This window comes from Leucopleurus acutus, assembly GCF_964270905.1.
Source record: "Leucopleurus acutus genome assembly, chromosome: 11".
Classification (NCBI taxonomy): domain Eukaryota; kingdom Metazoa; phylum Chordata; class Mammalia; order Artiodactyla; family Delphinidae; genus Leucopleurus; species Leucopleurus acutus.
Window position 1 is genome coordinate 72057526 of NC_139152.1, and position 21058 is coordinate 72078583.

The 21058-nt window shown below is 36.4% G+C and overlaps 1 protein-coding gene across 1 annotated transcript in view; it reads right to left on the bottom strand.

Moving 5' to 3' along the window:
- Positions 1 to 20586, bottom strand: part of LOC309968953 (uncharacterized protein C12orf50 homolog) — a gene marked incomplete at both ends in the record, with an annotated part of 92518 nt that extends 71932 nt beyond the window's left edge. The window contains 7 exons of the mRNA XM_082850457.1: positions 346 to 456; positions 7436 to 7549; positions 7631 to 7708; positions 8920 to 9078; positions 17759 to 17879; positions 18230 to 18349; positions 20533 to 20586. Of these exons, the coding sequence (XP_082706583.1) occupies positions 346 to 456; positions 7436 to 7549; positions 7631 to 7708; positions 8920 to 9078; positions 17759 to 17879; positions 18230 to 18349; positions 20533 to 20586 (757 nt within the window). The remainder of the gene's footprint in view (positions 1 to 345; positions 457 to 7435; positions 7550 to 7630; positions 7709 to 8919; positions 9079 to 17758; positions 17880 to 18229; positions 18350 to 20532) is intronic.
- Positions 20587 to 21058: the final 472 nt, after the last annotated feature.

A 21058-nucleotide genomic window follows, 5' to 3' on the forward strand; every position in this document is an offset into this window, starting at 1 on the left:
AGTTTACCTTGTTAGATCTGGCCCATTGTTCCAGCATACTAACTTCCAGTCATCTGTAAATTTTATAAACGCGTCTCTATACATCTAGTCATTCAATTGTTTAAACGTAAAATCATTTATTCTACAAATATTTACGGAGTGCACATCATGTGCCAGACATTCTACTAGAGATTCGTCCAGAGCAATTTATTATACACAATTCCTGACCTCAAGGAGTTTATCCAAAGCCAATGAATAAAATGCTAAAAAGATGTTGATGAAACAAATCAGTTATGAGAGAGAAAATTCAGACTCATTTATTATATGGTGACATACTCAGAATCAATCAGTAATAAACTAATTCACCTCCATTTTCAAAAGCAGCAGTGTCAGTCCTTGCTTTCCTATCCAGTGATGCTTTTATCTCACCTTGCCTTTCAAATAGGCTGAATTTTGTTGGAACTGTCAGACTGTCCCCTAGGAAAAAAAAAAAATCACTCCAGGAACCATTAGGCGTTTACCTAAGTTTATTATAGAATTTATGATGACAGTAAAAAGCCTAAAAGTTAATGGAAATATTGTTTGCACAGTGATTTGATGAACAATAAATTTATAATTATACAAATTTTAAGCCAATTTATAATTAGGAGGAAAGCAGAAGGCAAGTTTATTTTCCTATGTGGATAATGTATCAAGTGGCGGTTAAAAAAGTTAAGCAATCTGACTCTATAGTGTATGTATATTTAGTTTATTTGATGTGCTTTTCATATAATGAATTTTGTAATATTTGTTTTGTTTTCATCTACTAACCATGAACAAAGTAAAAAGTATTAGGGTCAACTACTGATTAAAAAATGCTAATTATACTGATAATTAATTCTCACCATTTCCTTATACATCTCTAGCTAATTTTCTCTGAAAATAAAATATTAAAAGGAGAATAAAAGAGCTATGACAATATGATACAACTTGTGATTCTGGACTGGATTCTAAACCAGAGAAAAAACTTCATTTTGTTATAAAGGACATTGATGGCACAATTGGTGAAATTTTTTTTAAAAAGTCTTTAAATAATATTGAATCAGTAGTAATTTCCTGATATTGATATTTATACTGCATTTGGGTGAGAGTTATGTAGGGGCATCATGCCTGCAACTAACTCTCAAACAATTTGAAAAAAATAACAACAATGTGTGTGTTGAGAGAGAGAGGGAGAGAGAGTGAAAAATCAAATGTGTAAAATGCTAACATTTGGGGAAATCTGGGTAAAGGATATTCATTAGTTAACTGAAATTATTTAAAAATAAAAAGCTTTTTAAAACCATAATATAAAGCAAAAATGCATATAATTGTCTTTAAAATCTGCCATTTTTAATAGTCATTGCTAATGTGTATGTTGTTGTTTTGTTATTGTTTTAATTTTTCTTGTCTCCATAATTCAAGAAATCTGTCCTTCACTAGATGGCTCCCATTTATCAGCTAGGTCTCTTCGATTGTTCTACCATCTGATGGCATGTTGCTGCCACCTACTGCCATATGTTTAAATAGTTTGCCACACATATGTACTTGCAAGACAGGCACTCTACTTTTTATCCTATACTCATATTGATCCTGGGAGACTTTGCCAACTATCTCTTTTTTTTTTTTTTTTTTTTTTAAAGAGGAGAAAAGAATTCAGATCTCTCCTACTCCTGCAAAACTTGTTTTTCAGCTCATCCCAGGGGCAAGAAATCTACTTAAACTCATGGAATCCATGGATTTTTTTCTCAGAGTTCCTTTCTTTTTTTTTTTTGAATTTTATTTAATTTTTTTTTATACAGCAGATACTTATTAGTCATCAATTTTATACACATTAGTGTATACATGTCAATCCCAATCGCCCGATTCAGCACACCACCACACACACCCATCCGCGGCTTCCCTCCCTTGGTGTCCATACGTTTGTTCTCTACATCTGTGTCTCAATTTCTGCCCTGCAAACTGGTTCATCTGTACCATTTTTCTAGGTTCCACATATATGCGTTAATATATGATTTTTGTTTTTCTCTTTCTGACTTACTTCACTCTGTATGACAGTCTCTAGATCCATCCACATCTCAACAAATGACCCAATATCATTCCTATTTATGGCTGAGTCATATTCCATTGTATATATGTACCACATCTTCTTTATCCATTTGTCTGTCAATGGACATATAGGTTGCTTCCATGACCTGGCTATTGTAAAGAGTGCTGCAATGAACATTGGGGTGCATGTGTCTGTTTGAATTATGGTTTTCTCTGGGTATATGCCCAGTAGTGGGATTGCTGGATCATATGGTGATTCTATTTTTAGTGTTTTAAGGAACCTCCATACTGTTCTCCATAGTGGCTGTATCAATTTACATTCCCACCAACAGTGCAAGAGGGTTCCCTTTTCTCCACACCCTCTCCAGCATTTGTCGTTTGTAGATTTTCTGATGATGCCCATTCTAACGGGTGTGAGGTGATACCTCACTGTAGTTTTGATTTGATTTCTCTAATAATTAGTGATGTTGAGCAGCTTTCATGTGCTTCTTGGCCATCTGTATGTCTTCTTTGGAGAAATGTCTACTTAGGTCTTCTGCCCATTTTTGGATTGGGTTGTTTGCTTTTTTAATATTGAGCTGCATGAGCTGTTTATATATTTTGGAGATTAATCCTTTGTTGATTCATTTGCAAATATTTTCTCCCATTCTGAGGGTTGTCTTTGTGTCTTGTTTATGGTTTCCTTTTCTGTGCAAAAGCTTTGAAGTTTCACTAGGTCTCATTTGTTTAGTTTTGTTTTTATTTCCATTACTCTAGGAGGTGGATCAAAAAAGATCTTGCTGTGATTTATGTCAGAGAGTGTTCTTCCTATGTTTTCCTCTAAGAGTTTTATAGTGTCCAGTCTAAGATTTAGGTCTCTAATCCATTTTGAGTTTATTTTTCTGTATGGTGTTAGGGAGTGTTCTAATTTCACTCTTTTACATGTAGCTGTCCAGTTTTCCCAGCACCACTTATTAAAGGGGCTGTCTTTTCTACATTGTATACTCTTGCCTCCTTTGTCATAGATTAGTTGACCATAGGTGCGTGAGTTTATCTCTGTGCTTTCTATTTGTTCCATTGATCTATGTTTCTGTTTTTGTGCCAGTACCATATTGTCTTGATTACTATAGCTTTGTAGTACAGTCTGAAGTCAGGGAGTCTGATTCCTCCAGCTCCGTTTTTTTCCCTCAAGTCTGCTTTGGCTATTTGGGGTCCTTTGTGTCTCCATACAAATTTTAAGATTTTTTGGTTCTAGTTCTGTAAAAAATATCATTGGTAATTTGATAGGGATTGTACTGAATCTGTAGATTGCTTTCAGTAGTATAGTCATTTTCACAATATTGATTCTTCCAGTCCAAGAACATGGTACATCTCTGTATCTGTTTGTATCATCTTTAATTTCTTTCATCAGTGTCTCATAGTTTTCTGCATACAGGTCTTTTGTCTCCCTAGGTAGGTTTATTCCTAGGTATTTTATTCTATTTGTTTCAGTGGTAAATGAGAGTGTTTCCTTAATTTCTCTGTCAGATTTTTCATCATTACTGTATAGGAATGCAAGAGATTTCTGTGCATTAATTTTGTATCCTGCTAATTTACTAAATTCATGGATTAGCTCTAGTAGTTTTCTGGTGGCATTTTTAGGGCTCTATATGTATAGTATCATGTCATCTGCAAACAGTAACAGTTTTACTTCTTCTTTTCCAATTCATATTCCTTTTATTTCTTTTTCTTCTCTGAAAGCTGTGGCTAGGACTTCCAAAACTATGTTGAATAATAGTGGTGAGAGTGGACATCCTTGTCTTGTTCCTGATCTTAGAGGAAAGACTTTCAGTTTTTCACCATTGAGAATGATGTTTGCTGTGGGTTTGTCATGTATGGCCTTTATTATGTTGAGGTAGGTTCCCTCTATGCCCACTTTCTGGAGAGTTTTTATCATAAAAGGGTGTGGAATTTTGTCCAAAGCTTTTTCTGCATCTATTGAGATGATCATATGGTTTTTATTCTTCAGTTTGTTAATATGGTGTATCACATTGATTGATTTGCATATATTGAAGAATCCTTGCATCCCTGGGATAAATCCCACTTGATCATGGTGTATGATCCTTTTAATGTGTTGTTGGATTCTGTTTGCTAGTATTTTGTTGAGAATTTTTGCAGCTATATTCATCAGTGATATTGGTCTGTAATTTTCTTTTTTATAGTATCTTTGTCTGGTTCCGGTGTAAGGGTGATGGTGGCCTCATAGAATGAGTTTGGGAGTGTTCCTTCCTCTGCAATTTTTGGGAAGAGTTTGAGAAGGATGGGTGTTAGCTCTTCTCTAAATGTTTGATAGAATTCCCCTGTGAAGCCATCTGGTCCTGGACTTCTGTTTGTTGGAAGATTTTTCATCACAGTTTCAATATCATTACTTGTGATTGGTCTGTTCATGTTTTCTATTTCTTCCTGGTTCAGTCTTGGAAGGTTATAACTTTCTAAGAATTTGTCCATTTCTTCCAGGTTGTCCATTTTATTGGCATAGAGTTGCTTATAGTCGTCTCTTGGGATGCTCTGTATTTCTGCGGTGTCTGTTGTAACTTCTCTTTTTTCATTTCTAATTTTATTGATTTGAGTCCTCTCCCTCTTTTTCTTAATGAGTCTGGCTAATGGTTTATCAATTTTGTTTATCTTCTCAAAGCACCAGCTTTTAGTTTTATTGATCTTTGCTATTGTTTTCTTTGTGTCTATTTCATTGATTTCTGCTCTGATCTTTATGATTTCCTTACTTCTGCTAACTTTGAGTTTTGTATGCTCTACTTTCTCTACTTCCTTTAAGTGTAAGGTTAGATTGTTTACTTGAGATTTTTCTTGTTTCTTGAGGTAGGCTTGCATATCTATAACCGTCCCTCTTAGAACTGCTTTTGCTGCATCCCATAGGTGTTGGATAGTCCTGTTTTCATTGTCATTTGTTTCTAGGTATTTTTTGATTTCCTCTTTGATTTCTTCAGTGATATCTTGGTTATTTAGTAATGTATTGTTTGGCCTCCATGTGTTTGTGTTTTTTACATTTTTTTCCCTGTAATTCATTTCTAATCTCATAGCGTGTGGTCAGAAAAGACACTTGATATGATTTCAATTTTCTTAAATTTACTGAGGCTTGATTTGTGACCCAAGATGTGATCCATCCTGGAGAATGTTCTGTGCGCACATGAGAAGAAAGTGTAATCTGCTGTTTTTGGATGGAATGTCCTATAAATATCATTAAGTCTATCTGGTGTATTGTGTCATTTAAAGCTTGTGTTTCCTTATTAATTTTCTGTCTGGATGATCTGTCCATTGGTGAAATGAGGTGTTTAAGTCCCCCACTATTATTGTATTACTCTCGATTTCCTCTTTTATAGCTGTTAGCAGTTGCCGTATGTATTGAGGTGCTCCTATGTTGGGTGCATATATATCTATAATTGTTATATCTTCTCCTTGAATTGATCCCTTGATCATTATGTAGTGTCCTTCCTTGTCTCTTGTAACATTCTTTATTTTAAAGTCTATTTTATCTGATATGAATATTGCTACTCCAGCTTTCTTTTGGTTTCCATTTGCATGGCATATCTTTTTCCATCCCCTCACTTTCAGTCTGTATGTGTCCCTAGGTCTGAAGTGGGTCTCTTTTAGACAGCATATATATGGGTCTTGTTTTTGTATCCATTCAGCAAGCCTGTGTCTTTTGGTTGGAATATTAAATGTGAATTGAATCCATTCACATTTAAGGTAATTATCGATATGTATGTTCCTGTGACCATTTTCTTAATTTGGGGGGGGGTTGTTTTTGTAGGTCCTTTTCTTCTCTTGTGTTTCCCACTTAGAGAAGTTCCTTTAGCATTTGTTGTAGAGCTGGTTTGGTGGTGCTGAATTCTCTTAGCTTTTGCTTGTGTGTAAATCTTTTGATTTCTCCATGGAATCTGAATGAGATCCTTGCTGGGTAGAGTAATCTTGGTTGGAGGTTCTTCCCTTTCATCACTTTCAGTATATCAAGCCACTCTCTTCTGGCTTGTAGAGTTTCTGCTGAGAAATCAGCTGTTAACCTTATGGGAGTTCCCTTATATGTTATTTGTTGTTTTTCCATTGCTACTTTCAATAATTTTTCTTTGTCTTTAATTTTTGCCAGTTTGATTACTATGTGTCTCAGCGTGTTTCTCCTTGGGTTTATCCTGTATGGGACTCTCTGCACTTCCTGGTCTTGGGTGGCTATTTCCTTTCCCATGTTAGGGAAGTTTTCGACTATAATCTCTTCAAATATTTTTTCTGGTTCTTTCTCTCTCTCTTCTCCTCTTGGGACCCCTATAATGTGAATGTTGTTGCGTTTAATGCTGTCCCAGAGGTCTCTTAGACTGTCTTCATTTCTTTTCATTCTTTTTTCTTTACTCTGTTGCGCAGCATTGAATTCCACCATTCTGTCTTCCAGGTCACTTATCCGTTCTTCTGCCTCAGTTATTCTGCTATTGATTCCTTCTAATGTAGTTTTCATTTCAGTTATTGCACTGTTCATCTCTGTTTGTTTGTTCTTTAATTCTTCTAAGTCTTTGTTAAACATTTCTTGCATCTTCTCGATCTTTGCCTTCATTCTTTTTCCGAGGTCCTGGATCATCTTCACTATCATTATTCTGAATTCTTTTTCTGGAAGGTTACCTATCTCTACTTCATTTAGTTGTTTTTCTGGGGTTTTATCTTGTTCCTTCATCTGGTACATAGCCATCTGCCTTTTCATCTTGTCTACCTTTCTGTGAATGTGGTTTTGTTCCACAGGCTGCAGGATTGTAATTCTTCTGGCTTCTCATGAGTTCCTTGTTTTATATGCAGAAAATAACGTTCTTCTTATCTTGCCTTCAAGGGCAAGATGTTCACCAACAGAAAAGTCAGATTCACCAGAACATAAGATCCATAAAAGGCACAGCTTTGGAATTATTCCCCTGCTTTGCCCTTGAAATTGGCTGGTACACAGGAGGCACTCATTCAATGAACAAACACCCTTGTTCTGCTGCTAACGTTTTTCTATGATCTCCCTTTTGTCCTTCTAAGGCTAAGTTGTCCCTTCTACTTATAAAGAAAAATCTACACCTGTTTCACAGGGAGATTTATTTTCATAGCCAAATAAAATGGTAAAACCAAATTATTTACAGAATTATTGCATGGGGTGTGTAGTGCTACCATGTGTTTATTAAGTCTATTCATTCTGTGGTTCCTCTGGAAATACAATTACATTAATAGCAGCTTTTCATATTAAATTTAGGTCATCCAATAAAATCACTTCCTTCTCACTCTCAATTCTGATGTATTATCATTTGCCTTCAGTGCATACTTTACTAAATAATTCACAGCCTATCATACCAAGTACCTCTTATTCATCACCTTGAAATGCTTCCTTTTCATTCCTTACCTTCCTGCAATTCACTTCCATTTTCCAAAGGCTTTTCTAACTCTTTTTCCACTGTAGAGGCTATGCTTTTAGATGATAAAATATCTGGAGGAGTATGAAATCTGTAGTATTCACCTAATCTCCCACAAGAAAATTAACAGTTAGTGTACGTCTCACATCAAATATTAGAAAATCCACAAATGTTTGATTCCTTACCAGATTTATAACACATCTCCTTTATTGCTCTTTTTTCTTCAATTTCTTCAGGAGTTTTTGTCCATAAACTAGAAGCATCTATAGGATATATATGTTTTTTAAGTTAAATTGTCCCAAAACCAAATAATCTGAAAATGTATAAACCACAATGAAACATCCCATACACTGTTCTCATGAATGGATTACTGTTTTAAAAAACATTTAAAATCAATAATTTGCACATTGTCAAATGTTTCTCATTGCTATATTTTACATTTTAGAAATAATCAGTCAAGAGGAAGGAAATGACTATACATTATGTGTCTTGAGATGAGAAGCTGCAGGTACAGATTCACATTTGAGATCATCTTTGTTTGCTTGCTTGCTTGCTTGTTTGTTTGGAGAAGGAAGATGTAAGTATGGGAGACCCAGAGCTACAGAAGAAAAGGACACATCTTCTTCCTCCTCTTCTTCCTCAAAGTTAGTTTTTAAAATTAAAGGATGGTGAATGGGTTGCAATATATCCTCCTGAGGTTTCAGGGGCTCCCAACTCTGGGACAGAGGTGCAATTCCCTCCTGAGTTTGTTTCTGTAGTAAAATACCTACAGAAAATATGTCACATTTCAATTTTTCAATGTGCCCACATCCTGTGTCTCCATGGAAAGACATATTCCAGGGTAGAGACAGACTGAGAGTTTATTTTTCCACATGCCTATCTTGTTTGTACATACTTATTGGCACTGCAGGGCTGTGATGATATGGGAGGAATAGCATGGGCTACACTGCAAAAGACCTGGGTTCTAACCTTGTTTATAGTTTGGCAAGGATTACCTGGGATAATGCAGATGATAGTGCTTTATAAATTATAAACTACTCTATTGATCTCTATAACTTGAAGGATTAAATGTGAGACAGATGGATATAATCATGTAATAGATTGACACTCATGTATATCAATGTTAAGTTATATATAAATAATAAAGGTTATATAAATCAATGTTATCAATATTAAGTTATATAAAAGTAAAACAGGTTATTAGTATACCTACAAGCAACTGTGCATATTTAAACATGAGATCTGTCTTCTAGCCATCATACAACAAAAAACTTCCAATCCAAATGATAAGCATATGTGTACACATAGAACAAATTAGAACATAATGAATTTAATATACTTAATAAAATGAAAGCTATTTTCTCACCCAAATCTGCCTTATATATTATATTATACACTTCTAATAGTTAAATATGTAGAAAATACCATGAGGTTTTTGAATGTGCACTGTAAATCTGAGAAAAGGCTTACTAACCATTTTGTTCATCTTCTTCCTCCTCTTCTTCCTCAAAGTTTGTTTTTAAAACTAAGGGATGGTGAATGGGTCGTGATATATTCTCCTGAGGTTTCAGAGGTTCCTGACTCTGGGTTGGGGGTGGAATGCCTTCCTGAGTTTCTTTCTGCGGTGTGATATCTATAGAGGAAATGCAACATTTCAGTCTTTTCAAGATACACGTTTTGGTGCATGTTCAATGATCAACTGTTGTCCTCCTGATTAACTGCATATTTGTTAAAAGGTGTCTCTTCTTATTTCTGGAAAGGTTATTGAACTAACTTGCAAAAAAATATCAACATTTTGCTGGTAAGGTGTGGAAAATATCCTAATTCATAGACTTTAGATAGTAATTATAACCATGACTTGGTATATATCATACTTTGATATAAATACAAAGTGATCATAAGCATTACTGTATTCTTACATTACATCCGTGGGATAAGAATAACTTAACTAATCACATTACAATAATTTAACAAAGGCAAACTCATATAAGACATAGCTTATAATGGCAGAGTATACGTGTTCAAAAGAGGAAAAAATCCAATGGCTGGGGCTTCCCTGGTGGCGCAGTGGTTGGGGGTCCGCCTGCCGATGCGGGGGACACGGGTTCGTGCCCCGGTCCGGGAGGATCCCGCATGCCGCGGGGTGGCTGGGCCCGTGAGCCATGGCCGCTGGGCCTGCGCGTCCGGAGCCTGTGCTCCGCAACGGGAGAGGCCGCAGCGGTGGGAGGCCCGCGTACCGCAAAAAAAAAAAAAAAATCCAATGGCTGGGGGTTGATAACTTCAAAATGAGAATAATACTTTCAGATTCCTTTATTGACTCACATGGGTCAGATTGACCAAAGCTCTAGGTCATATTTAAATGTTCTATAACCTTCAAAACTAACCAGCAAATAATAGAAAAAGCCAGTGAACACATGTATCTTCTATCATTACTTATTCAATTCTCTTGGTTTTTCAAACCAATAGTTATCAAATTTGGCTAATTATCAGAATCAAATTAAAAAATTATTCAAATCATCTTTTGGGTCTCTGTTTTTCAAATTTCTGATTCAGCAGGTCTAAATTAAAGCCTAGAAATATGATACTATTTTTAAATGCCTCAGATAATTACAAAATCAGTCAAGTTTGGAAACATGGCCCCGAATCAATGATCATCTAGGTGGGGTCCTGGGTCATGGGAAGGCTTTCAGTGGGTTTGCCATCCCAATAATTTGAAAGCAATCTATCGTATTCCAGATCCTTAATTTCCACATCCATTTTCACCCTAAAATTAGTTTGCCTGAGAGCAAGCCTCCGTTCACAGTAGCGTTTTCTCCACTTTACAAAATAAAGCTCTACTTTACCCATGCCAAAATTTTCTATAACACATTGCCCGAAAAAGAAATCCTCCTTTACTGATTAATCAAACCACCATGAACTCATAGGGCTTTTTCCATTACCTTGACTTATACACATTTCTACCAGCAGAAAATCATTTTGTGATACGCAGAATAATGTTCTCCCAAAGATGTCCAAGTCTTAATCGCTGAAGCCTGTGTATACATTAGGTTATACAGGAAAGAGGAATTAAGACTGCTAATCAGCTGACCTCAGAATTGGCAGATTATCCTTTATAATTCAGGTGGGCCTTTGAAAGTAAAAGAGAGATGCAGAGGAAAAGAGCCAGGAAAAGAAGTGTGACAGTGGAAGCTAAGTCAGAGTGATACAGTGTCAGAATGGATACATTGCTGACTCCGAGGTGGAGGAAGGGGGACATGAACAAAGGAATACTGAAGACCTCTAGAAACTTGAAAAGGCAAGGCAACAGATTCTCTCCCAGAAATCTCCGAAGGAATGCAGCCCTGGAGACCACCTTAATTTTAATTCAGAAAGATCTCATCAAATTCCTAAACTAGAACTACAAGACAATAAACTTGAGTTGTTGAAGTCACTTAGTTAAGGGTAAATTGTTACAACAGTAACAGAAAATGAATACACGGGGTATTAGAAAAAAGTCCTATCTGGTTGGAATGTTCTGAATTCAAATGCTTAATAGAGTATGTTGCTAGTTAAGAATTTTTGTTGAAAAATTTTGCTTGCTCCATTTCTAGACTATTGTGAAAGAATATGTCACTCTTGAAAAAAAGTCTTGTGGTGTCAATGAAAAGAGAGCACTAGTAAGAAACTGTGAAGGAAAAACATGGCTTTAAACAGAACTTTTTAGCTATTCTCAATACATATTCCCAAGACTTGTCATTAGCTTCAAAGAAAAGCTTCACTGAACATTCAAAACAATACAAGTTAAAATCACATTTTATAAAAGCTTTATTGAGATATAATTCACATACTATACGATTCCTCATTTAAATGTATAATTCAATGTTTTTTAGTATATTCAGGGAGATGTGCAACCATCACCATGATCAGTTTTAGGATATTTGATCACCCCAAAAAAGGAAACCCATACCAGTTAGCAGTTACTCTTCATGTCCACCCAATGTCCCCAGTCTTACACAAGCACTAGTGTACTTTCTGTTTCTATGGATTTACCTATTCTGGATATTTCATATAAATGGAATTATACAATATGTGGTCCTTATACATAACTCCTTCCACTTACCGCAGTGTTTTTTATAGCCAAATTATATTTCACTGTATGCATATACCACAATTTATCCATTCATCACATGATGGACACTTCTGTTATTTCCACTTTTTTTGGTTGTTATAAATAATGTTGATATGAATATTGTTGTGCAAGTTTTTGAGAGGACATATCTCTTAGGTATATACTTAGGAGTGAATAAGTAGGACATATAGTGACTCTATGTTTGATCTTTTGAGGAACTGCCAGACTGTTTTCCAAAGCAATTGCACCATTTACATTCCTACCTGAAATGTATGAAGATTCCAATTTCTCTACATCCTCGTCAACTCTTATTATCTCTTTGATTAAACTATTCTAGTAGATGTGAGTGGCATCTCACTGTAGTTTTGATTTACATTTATCTAATGGTTAATGATGATGAGCATCTTTTCATGAGCTTATTAGCCATTTGTATATCTTTGAGAAATGTCTATTCAGAGTCTTTGTCCATTTTGTAATGGGATTGTCTTTATATTATTGAGTTGTAAGAGCTCTTTATATATTCTAGATGTGTCTCTTATCAGATGAAAGATTTGCAAATATTTTCTCCCATTCTGTAGGTTGTCTTTTCATTTTCTTGATGGTATTCTTGAAACACAAAAGTTTATAATTTTGATGAAATCCAATTCATTTTTTTCATTGATTGCTTGTTTTTCTGGTGTCATAACTGAGAGGGGTTTGAGTAACCTACAGTTTCTTATAAGAATTTTATAATTTTAGCTCATATTTAGGTCTTTGGTCTATTTTGAGTTAATTTTTGTAGAGTATAAAGAAGTCTAATTTTTTTTTTTATGGCTATCCAGTTTTCTTAGCACCATTTGTTGAGAATACTGTTCTTTCCCCCATTGAATGGTCTATGCACCCTTTTCAAAAATCAATTGACCAGAAATTGATTTATGGAAAGGTTTAGTTCTGGTCTCTCAATTTTATCTCATTGATCTACATATTGATTTTTATGCCAGTACCAGATGGTCTTGATTACTAGTTTTGTAGTAATTTTTACATTTCAAAATCAGTAAGTATGAGTTCTACACTTTTCTACATGTTTCTACAACATTAAAAAGGTGAGATGATTTATTTTCCCGGTTTTGGTTAATATGAACCTTGGTAGGTAAATGTCCCTGGAAATATTTTAGGAAATATTAGGTCTACAAAAGATCAAATTATACCTTCTGAGGTACTGAAATATTTTTAGAATGAACAGATGATGCAGTAGGTTCAACACATAATTCAAATGAGCTTTGTAGTTTCCTCCAGTCTGGAAATTGAATCCTGTTTCCTAGAGCACAGACATCTGTCTGGGCAGAGAAAAAATATTTACCTTCTTAACATGAATAAATACTTTTCTGGACTTCCTGGGATAGAATTAGCCACTATGTGAAAGGTAGTACTATGTACCTATGTTTCGTGGTTGGGATTCATCAGTAAACAAAATAAAGATTCCTACTCTTACGGAATGTTCATTCTATAGGGAGGAATCAGACAACAAACAATAGACGTAGTGAAGAAATAAATTATATTTTATCTGAGAAAATAAGGGAAATGGCAAAAGAAAGCAGAGCAAGGCCAGGAAGAATGTGTAGGGAGGAAGTGGGAAGGCTGCCACATTTCAAACAGAGTATTCAGGGTAGACCTCATTAACAGATGATATTTGAGTAAGGCCTTGAAGAGGTAAAGGAGTTTACCATAAAGCTGTTGAGAGAAGGGCGTTTCATGCAAAGCCCTTGAAGCAGGAGCCTACTAGCAAGGAGAAGCAGGGAAACTGGTATGGTTGGAGCAGAGTGAGAAAGTAGAACAGCTGCAGGAGATAAATTCAGAGAGGAAACGGGGCACCACATCAAGTACAGTCATTTAGGCCTTTGTCAGGACTCTGATTTTACTCTGAATGAAATGAAAACCAATTGGAGGGGTGATGTCTGATTTATGCATAAGATTATCACTGACTGTGCTTTGAACAGACATAGAGAGGGACAAGAGTTGAAGTAGGAAAACCATTTAAGCTATTGCAGTAATCCAGTCCAGAAATGATGTCGGTGTTTTGGCCCAAGGTGGGAATAGTAGAAATAGTGAGAAAAGTCAGATTTTGGATATATTAAATACAGTAGAGTTAACAGGATTTCTGTATGGATTGGATGTGGGATATGAGAGAAACAGAGTTTGAGGATGGTTCAGTTGACCTGAAGGATAGAAGGATAGAACTGCCATTAAACCAAGATAGAAAGCCCATGGATATAGCAGGTTTGGGGATATAGGAGTAAAATTGTGAGTTGAGTTTTGAATGTGTTAAGTGGGAAATATCTACTCAAGTTAAGAGCCCAAGTGAAAAGTTGAATATAAGGATCTTTGAAGTTCAAGAGAGAGGGCTGGAATAGATATGTAAATTTAGGAGTAATTTACATGTGGCTCATAATCAAAGGCATGAGACTGGATGAGATTACCAAGGGCGTAGGCAGAGAAGAAAAGAGAACCAAGAACTAACTCCTAGAACATACCACATGTAAGAGGATGGGGAAAAGAGGAAAAACCAGTGAGGGAGAGCAAAAACAGAATACTAGGTAGATAGGAGTAAAACAAAGAGGTACAGGGTCTTGGAAGCTAGATAAGGAAATTATATCAATGAGGGAGGAGTGATCAAGTCTGTCAAATGCTGCTAATGGTTCCAGTTATGGAAGGACTGAAAATTGACCACTGGATTTAATAATTTGTGTATCAATGGTGAAAGAGGCTGAAAAGGATGATTTACATGGGATTAAGAGAGAATGGGTGGGGAGGATTTGATAATACCAAGTCAAGGATAACTATTTTGAGAACTGCTACAAAGAGAAAGAAAAAAATGGGGTGGTAGCTTGTAAGAGGATGGATTAAGACAAAGGAGACGTTTTTTCCTCAGTTCAAGTTTAATAGAAACTACAAAAGATCAAAAGTGACACCCTACCACTGTACACATCAGTTGGCCTGTCCCATAATACAGCCCAGGCCATTTCCTCCAGAGGAAGAAAGGCTGGCAATTAGGATTTAGAGTATAACTGAGAGAATGACTGAGATGGGGAAGGGTAAGCTCAGTGGAGGAATTGAGTTCGAGGAACTGAGAGGCTGGGGTGGTAGATCATATACTTACATATTGGAATCACCAAGAATTGACACAGGAGTACAGTTAGACTGACTATGAGCCAGGAGTTCATACTTCTGAAAAATGGGGTGGAAGGATGTGGACAGATGTAGACAAAAGCAAAAAGAACAGCAATGCCGAGGGGGGATAATGGCATGAGATACAAACTGGATGGTTTTAAGGAGAAGTGAGAGAGAACAATCTGAAATTGGCAATAGGACCCAAGGAAACCTTCTACCTCATCTCCAGATCAAGTGGTACTTGAGAACTGGGGATAAAAACAGCCACCATTTGGAGAGGGCTGCTGGAGAAGGAGTGGGGAGTGACGCTTACATTCGACTATGAAGACGAAGGGAAAGTTCAGGGAAGAAGTTGAAAAAGAATTCTGCTGATAATGAAGTTTGGGGAGGAGTGGATGAAAGGGGCCAGATAGGGAGAGGAGTGAGTCATTTGAAAGATGGGGGTTCTGATATTGACTGATGTGAAATAATAGAAAATACATTGGTCTCTGCCCCCAGTTCCTGGCACAGAGTTCCTAAAACCTTCGTGATTTCCTAAGTAAAAAGAGCACTGGGAACATCTTTTGTTCTAATATTTGGCCTTTGACCCTGGTTCCTGACACAGAACTCCAAAATCCCTTAGAGTTTCCTCAGTGATGGGAGTGTCCTTTGTTCTAATGAGGTGACTCTGGGTGGGTTCCTGGTAGCTTCATGAGTAGGGTTTGTCACCAGAAAGACCAAGCCAGCATTAGAAGCTTGGAACTCTCAGCCCTGCCCCCATGTCCAGGAAGGGGAGAGGGGCTAGAGGTTGGTTTAATAATCAATCATGCTTACCTGATGAAGCCTCCATAAACATCCCAAAAGTATAGAATTCAGAGAGCTTCCAGCTTGATGAACACATCCACGTACTGGGCGGTGGCACACCCCAACTCCACAGGGACAGAAGTTCCTGTGCTCAGGCCCTTCCAGACCTCACCTTATGTGCCTCTTCATCTGGTTGTTCATCTGTGTGATGAACATCTTCTATTACAGTAGAGGATGCCATCCTCTATGGCATCGTCTGTTACAATAAACTGGTAAAGATAAGGAAGCGTTTCCCTGAGTTCTTTGAGCTGTCTAGAAAATTATTTAATCTAGGGAGAGAGATCATGGAAACCTCCAATTTGTACCCAAGTTAGACAGAGGCTGTGGGTAACCTAGGGACCTTCTACTTGCAATTAATATGAAAAGTGTAAGATAATCTTTGGGGATACAGCCATTAATCTGTGGGGTGTGTGCTAACTCTGGTTAGTGTCAGAATTGAATTAAATTATAGGACACCCAGCTAATGTCACAGAGAATTGATTGGTGTGGGAAAAAACCCACTTGTATGGTGTCAGAAGTGTTGTGAGTATGGTACTAGTGTGCAAATAAAGGAGAAACACACAGGAGTATTTTTTTTCCCCTAGGGAAACTGACATAAACAGGAATAAAGGGCAGAATAAAATTAGTCCTGGCGAATTCAAAACACATAAGTGGATTTGTTCCCTGTAGACAGACGAAAGGAGGTTTGAGGAAGTAGGGTATTAGCAGCCTATGAAGCCTGCTTATCCCCTCTCATGATGGAGGTAGAATGGCTAGGGGAAGGATTTGGTCCCAGTGCATGGATCTGGTTTTGACCCTATTGAGAGAGGGGAAACCTTATTCCAAAGTCAGGAGCAGTTTTGACACATGTTGAAGAAATTGAGACTTCCAGAAAAGCTAGAATTTATTTTTGACGTCCAGATTCTATGCCTAATAAATGAGAATAATGAAATGTATCCCTACAGAACTTAGCCCAGGGCATGTCTTATAGTGGGGAGCCCAATAACTGTTACACAGACACTCTACCTTTCCTTTGCCCAGAGATGGAGTCTTTGTTTTCCTCTAGTCCTAAAAGAATTAGTTTGAAAGATAGCAATTTTATCCATAGACCTTTAGGAAGAAAACTATTACACTAGATATAGGGAATTTAGTACAATGTCCTCATGAAATAAAATCACACTAGATGTAAAACAATGGGATCAAGTTAACCACTTAGTAAGTGTAATAACTTTCATCCCAGTAGGTTACCTTCAGTAGTTATCTATCTATCCCCATCCATCTATCCATACATCCAATTTTATTGAGCATCTGTGCTCCAGACATTGTGCAAAGCATTGGTAAGGAAACTAGTTATGGTCCCCATCCTTGTGATGTTTACAGTCTAGTGAAGAAAAACATTGATCAAGGTACCACATGTATAATGAATGCTATGAGATCAGAGTTTTCCAGAAGACTATAACAAAGAAACATAATTTTTAGTCATTCATTTGCCAAGGATTATCTGAAGCCACGTTTTCAAATCCAAAGGACTGATATTCTGTAAACTCATTCCTAGAATAATTCCATCGTAAGAAATATGGTGGCCGCAGCAGGAGAGTGGCATAGCTATAGCATCAGGGAAACCTGACAATCCCAACTTCTTAAGCAAGGTTTTTGCCATTCACTGTTATAGGGCGTGGTGTCTTCCCTATCCCCTCCCAGAACCTAGTTTAAGGTTCATCACATAGTAGAACCTCAGTGTCATTTAGCTGGATTGAAGTATGCCACTTACTCTGCAACAATGGGATTGCATTTTATCCACAAATGAAGTCTTAGGAAGAACCACGCATCTAGCTGTTCTTCTAGAAGCAGAAGTGTGCAAACCAGAGCATGCCCTTGCTCTCCCCACCTATGAGGTAAGGGCACAATGGTGAGGCCAGTTGTGCGATGATTTGCTGAGACAGTTCCTCTCTACCTAGTGAGGTCAGTAGTCCTCTCACTTTTCAGATGAATAAATCCACTTTAGAAACACATAGAAAGTTTGACTTGCTCTTTGTTCACTACATTTTTGTTGGCTACTTCATGGCTCATTCTAAGCTTCATCTCATGATTCTTGATAGAATCATCCCAAATCATTCAGTGGCTGTTAAACTGCATTACTCACCTTTCATACTTTATTTAACGTGTCATTCTATGCTGCTACTCCAAAACCAGATTATAATATGGTATATCCATGTTATTCAAAAAAAATACTCACTGCTACTTGGTGGCAAAAATAATCCATTGATATTTCGAGGTTTGCTGTGATAAAAGATACAACTGATCTTCACACAACCAAGAGGCTGAGTTTCCCAGAAGCATGAAATGCTGCAGTTTTGCTAGACAAAGGAGGGGGGGGAAATGTAATGATCAGGTGCCATATTCACAATAAATACAATGTGCTACAACACAACACAATGTGACAAAAACTACTGCAATTGCCGATTTAAGATCTCATGTGTTTCTAGGCTTTGAGTGTTTCTAAGCTTTGCTATTTTAAAGATGCAATGGATTTCCTAAAATATACTTGCCCATTTCTTTAAGAATTTAAATTGAGCAAAGTGCAAAATGCCTAAAATTAAGTAATGGAAGGAAAAATCATTTCTTCTCAATTGTGTTGTAAGAGTATAGTTCAGTATTATCGAAGGGAGATGCTTTTAACAAACATGATGATGCTGAGTAATTCTACCTGCATTTCCATGTGTCTAAATCTGCAAAGTGGATCTAAACATTTTCCTTCTCTCCATAATGAGCACACAGTGTCACTGCCAAGGGCCTCTTCACAGTGTCGGAATCGGCACTGGGAACCCTAAAAGGAAAAAGTAAACAGTGTAGAAAACTCAATATATGAATGTTAGTGTTTAACAACAGATTACTAATCAACTAAAGAAAATATGAGGAGATCAAATTAAAATTTAAAAAAAGACTACAAATACAATGCCATAAAGTCTAAATTCTAGCAAAGCAGTCTAATTTTAATGAAAGACACAAGATAATCTAATGATTAAATAGTACAACACGCCATGAGTCACTGATAAAATTCTCCTTGTTATCAGTTAATCCATATGGCTCACTAAGGATAAACATACAAAAGATCAGTGACACTCTTAATCACAATCCAATGACAGAAGGATCTAATTTTTCTTTGTTAAGAAAGCCAGAATTTTTTTTTAAGAATCATCATCCATATTCTAATTGTAGAGATGATCTCTATTAATCATATATTTCATTAGATAATTGTTTTCTTACTTTATGGAGATACTAAGTGTATTTATATAGGGAAAGTGAATGGAGCTTAAACTTTATATTATTGTGGAATTTTAAATAATTGGTACAATGTGCTATGTTACATGTATATGCTATATGCCCTTGGTCTACAATTGTGTCTATACATTTACACATTTACATCATTATATCCCAACAAAAGCAGGTATGGATTATTTTAAAGGGCTGTTATTTTTTTATTTTATATCTTTTACACATAGATCCACAATTGGGAAAACTTCAGGTCATTGGCTTTTGGGGCAGAGGGTGGGTAACATAGAATAAAAATATCCTATTAAACTCATCCCTTTTTTAGACATGTGTTTCAGGGTTGTTCCTTATTTTTTTTCCCACCCTCTTACTCTCTGTCTTCAGTCTCTCTCCCTTTTAAGGTGGATCTGTAGGTCTCGTAGTCCAGGATAGTAGGCAGGAACCAGATAAACTGGTATTTGAACTCTATTTTGCCCATAATCAGAAAGTCAATCTGTTACTCACCCTCTCTGTGCCTCAGTTTCCTCACCTGTAAAAAGGGAATAAAGTGCCCTCCTCACAGATTGTTGTAAAAATTATGGGAGATAAAGTATTGTGATTGCTATTATTATTTTTATTTTTTCATTTATTTATTGAGAACTTACTAAGTATTTGAGGATACAGCAGTGAAATAGACAAAACTCTCTGCCCACATGGAACATAAGTTCTATTATTTCTTATCATCCTAGGGTTTAATCTTAAAGTAACAGGTAAGAGAAGTAGATCTCGTTCTTACAGTCAAGTTGACTCCATTCAGTTGTCCTAGCAGAGATGAAATGCTTTAAACCAGACAACAGCATGTCTTTCACTGGGTTCATTCTGATATGAACATGAAGCTCCAAACTCTGAATTTCTACATTTTTTATTTGGTTTCATTGAGATCCATTAATCCTAATCACTTAGATTAAATATTTTTTCCCATTTTAACTTTATAAACTTCGATTCATGTTTGGCCAATTTGTTTGTATTACTTTCTTTTCCTTTTTCCATGATATTATTTGCTGTTACTTTGACAGGGGAAAATTCAGTAATTTCGTTAATAAATTTCAAAATAGGGGGTAAATTAGATTTATTTAACTGTTTGATAGTGACCTGAATTTAACTATTCGAATTTATATGACTGGAATCACATTAACCAAAACAGTACGATGTATCATATAATGTTTCAATATTAGGAATTTGATGTTTCAAGGAGCCATAATATAGGCAAAAGTGCCACACTGAGGACTAAAAAGCCAGGGGCATATAACTGGCATATAGAAGGGTAGTTTCAAACAATTTTAAGTTATCCCAGATTTTATCAGAGAAATTCAATATATCAAAAATACATGATAAGGGGCTTCCCTGGTGGCGCAGTGGTTGAGAGTCCGCCTGCCGATGCAGGGGACACGGGTTTGTGCCCCGGTCCGGGAGGATCCCACATGCCACGGAGCGGCTGGGCCCGTGAGCCGTGGCCACTGAGCCTGCGCGTCCGGAGCCTGTGCTCCGCAGCGGGAGAGGCCACAACGGTGAGAGGCCCGCGTACCGCAAAAAAAAAAAAAAAATACACGATAAGGATTTACTTCAGATTTTAAATATATAAAGTATTTTGTGGGAAAATAGTAAATTTTGATTCAGCAATGCAAATTATTGCATATCTTCCTTCATTCTACTAAAAAGCTTAAGCATGTGAAGTACTGTAAATTGTACAATATTTACCTTTATGCATATGGAATTAAAAAAGAAATAGCAGTCATTCCCAACTTCTGCCATTTTCAACTCTCTTGCTACTAATCCTATGTTTTTTAATATAAAAATTGCAGGAATGCAAATATAAGAACTATGAGTGTGTACGGGGAAAAATAATTTCTCTTCCACACTCTTTCAGGCTATCAGTATTTTTAAAACTGATCTCCTGTTGACAGTATATTACACAATAGATAATTCTTAAATAAATTTAAATTAGAAGATACCTTCTCTAGCTTGGCAGAAATGTTGAAAGTGGTTGCTAGTAAGCACACAAACTCAAACTTCCAGAATTTTGCTCACTGTTACCTAATCCATTATTTGCTCATCATAAATGACCTCACATCTAACTGTAGGCTAGGTTACCTTAGTGAATACTGTACAGTAATTTCTCTTACTCAATTCTAGTATATTGACCAGAAAAAGCTAATAAAAATAAAATAGTATGTTTTATCCTTCAATGTTCTGATTGAAATTGGAACAAACTAGCTCATACTTT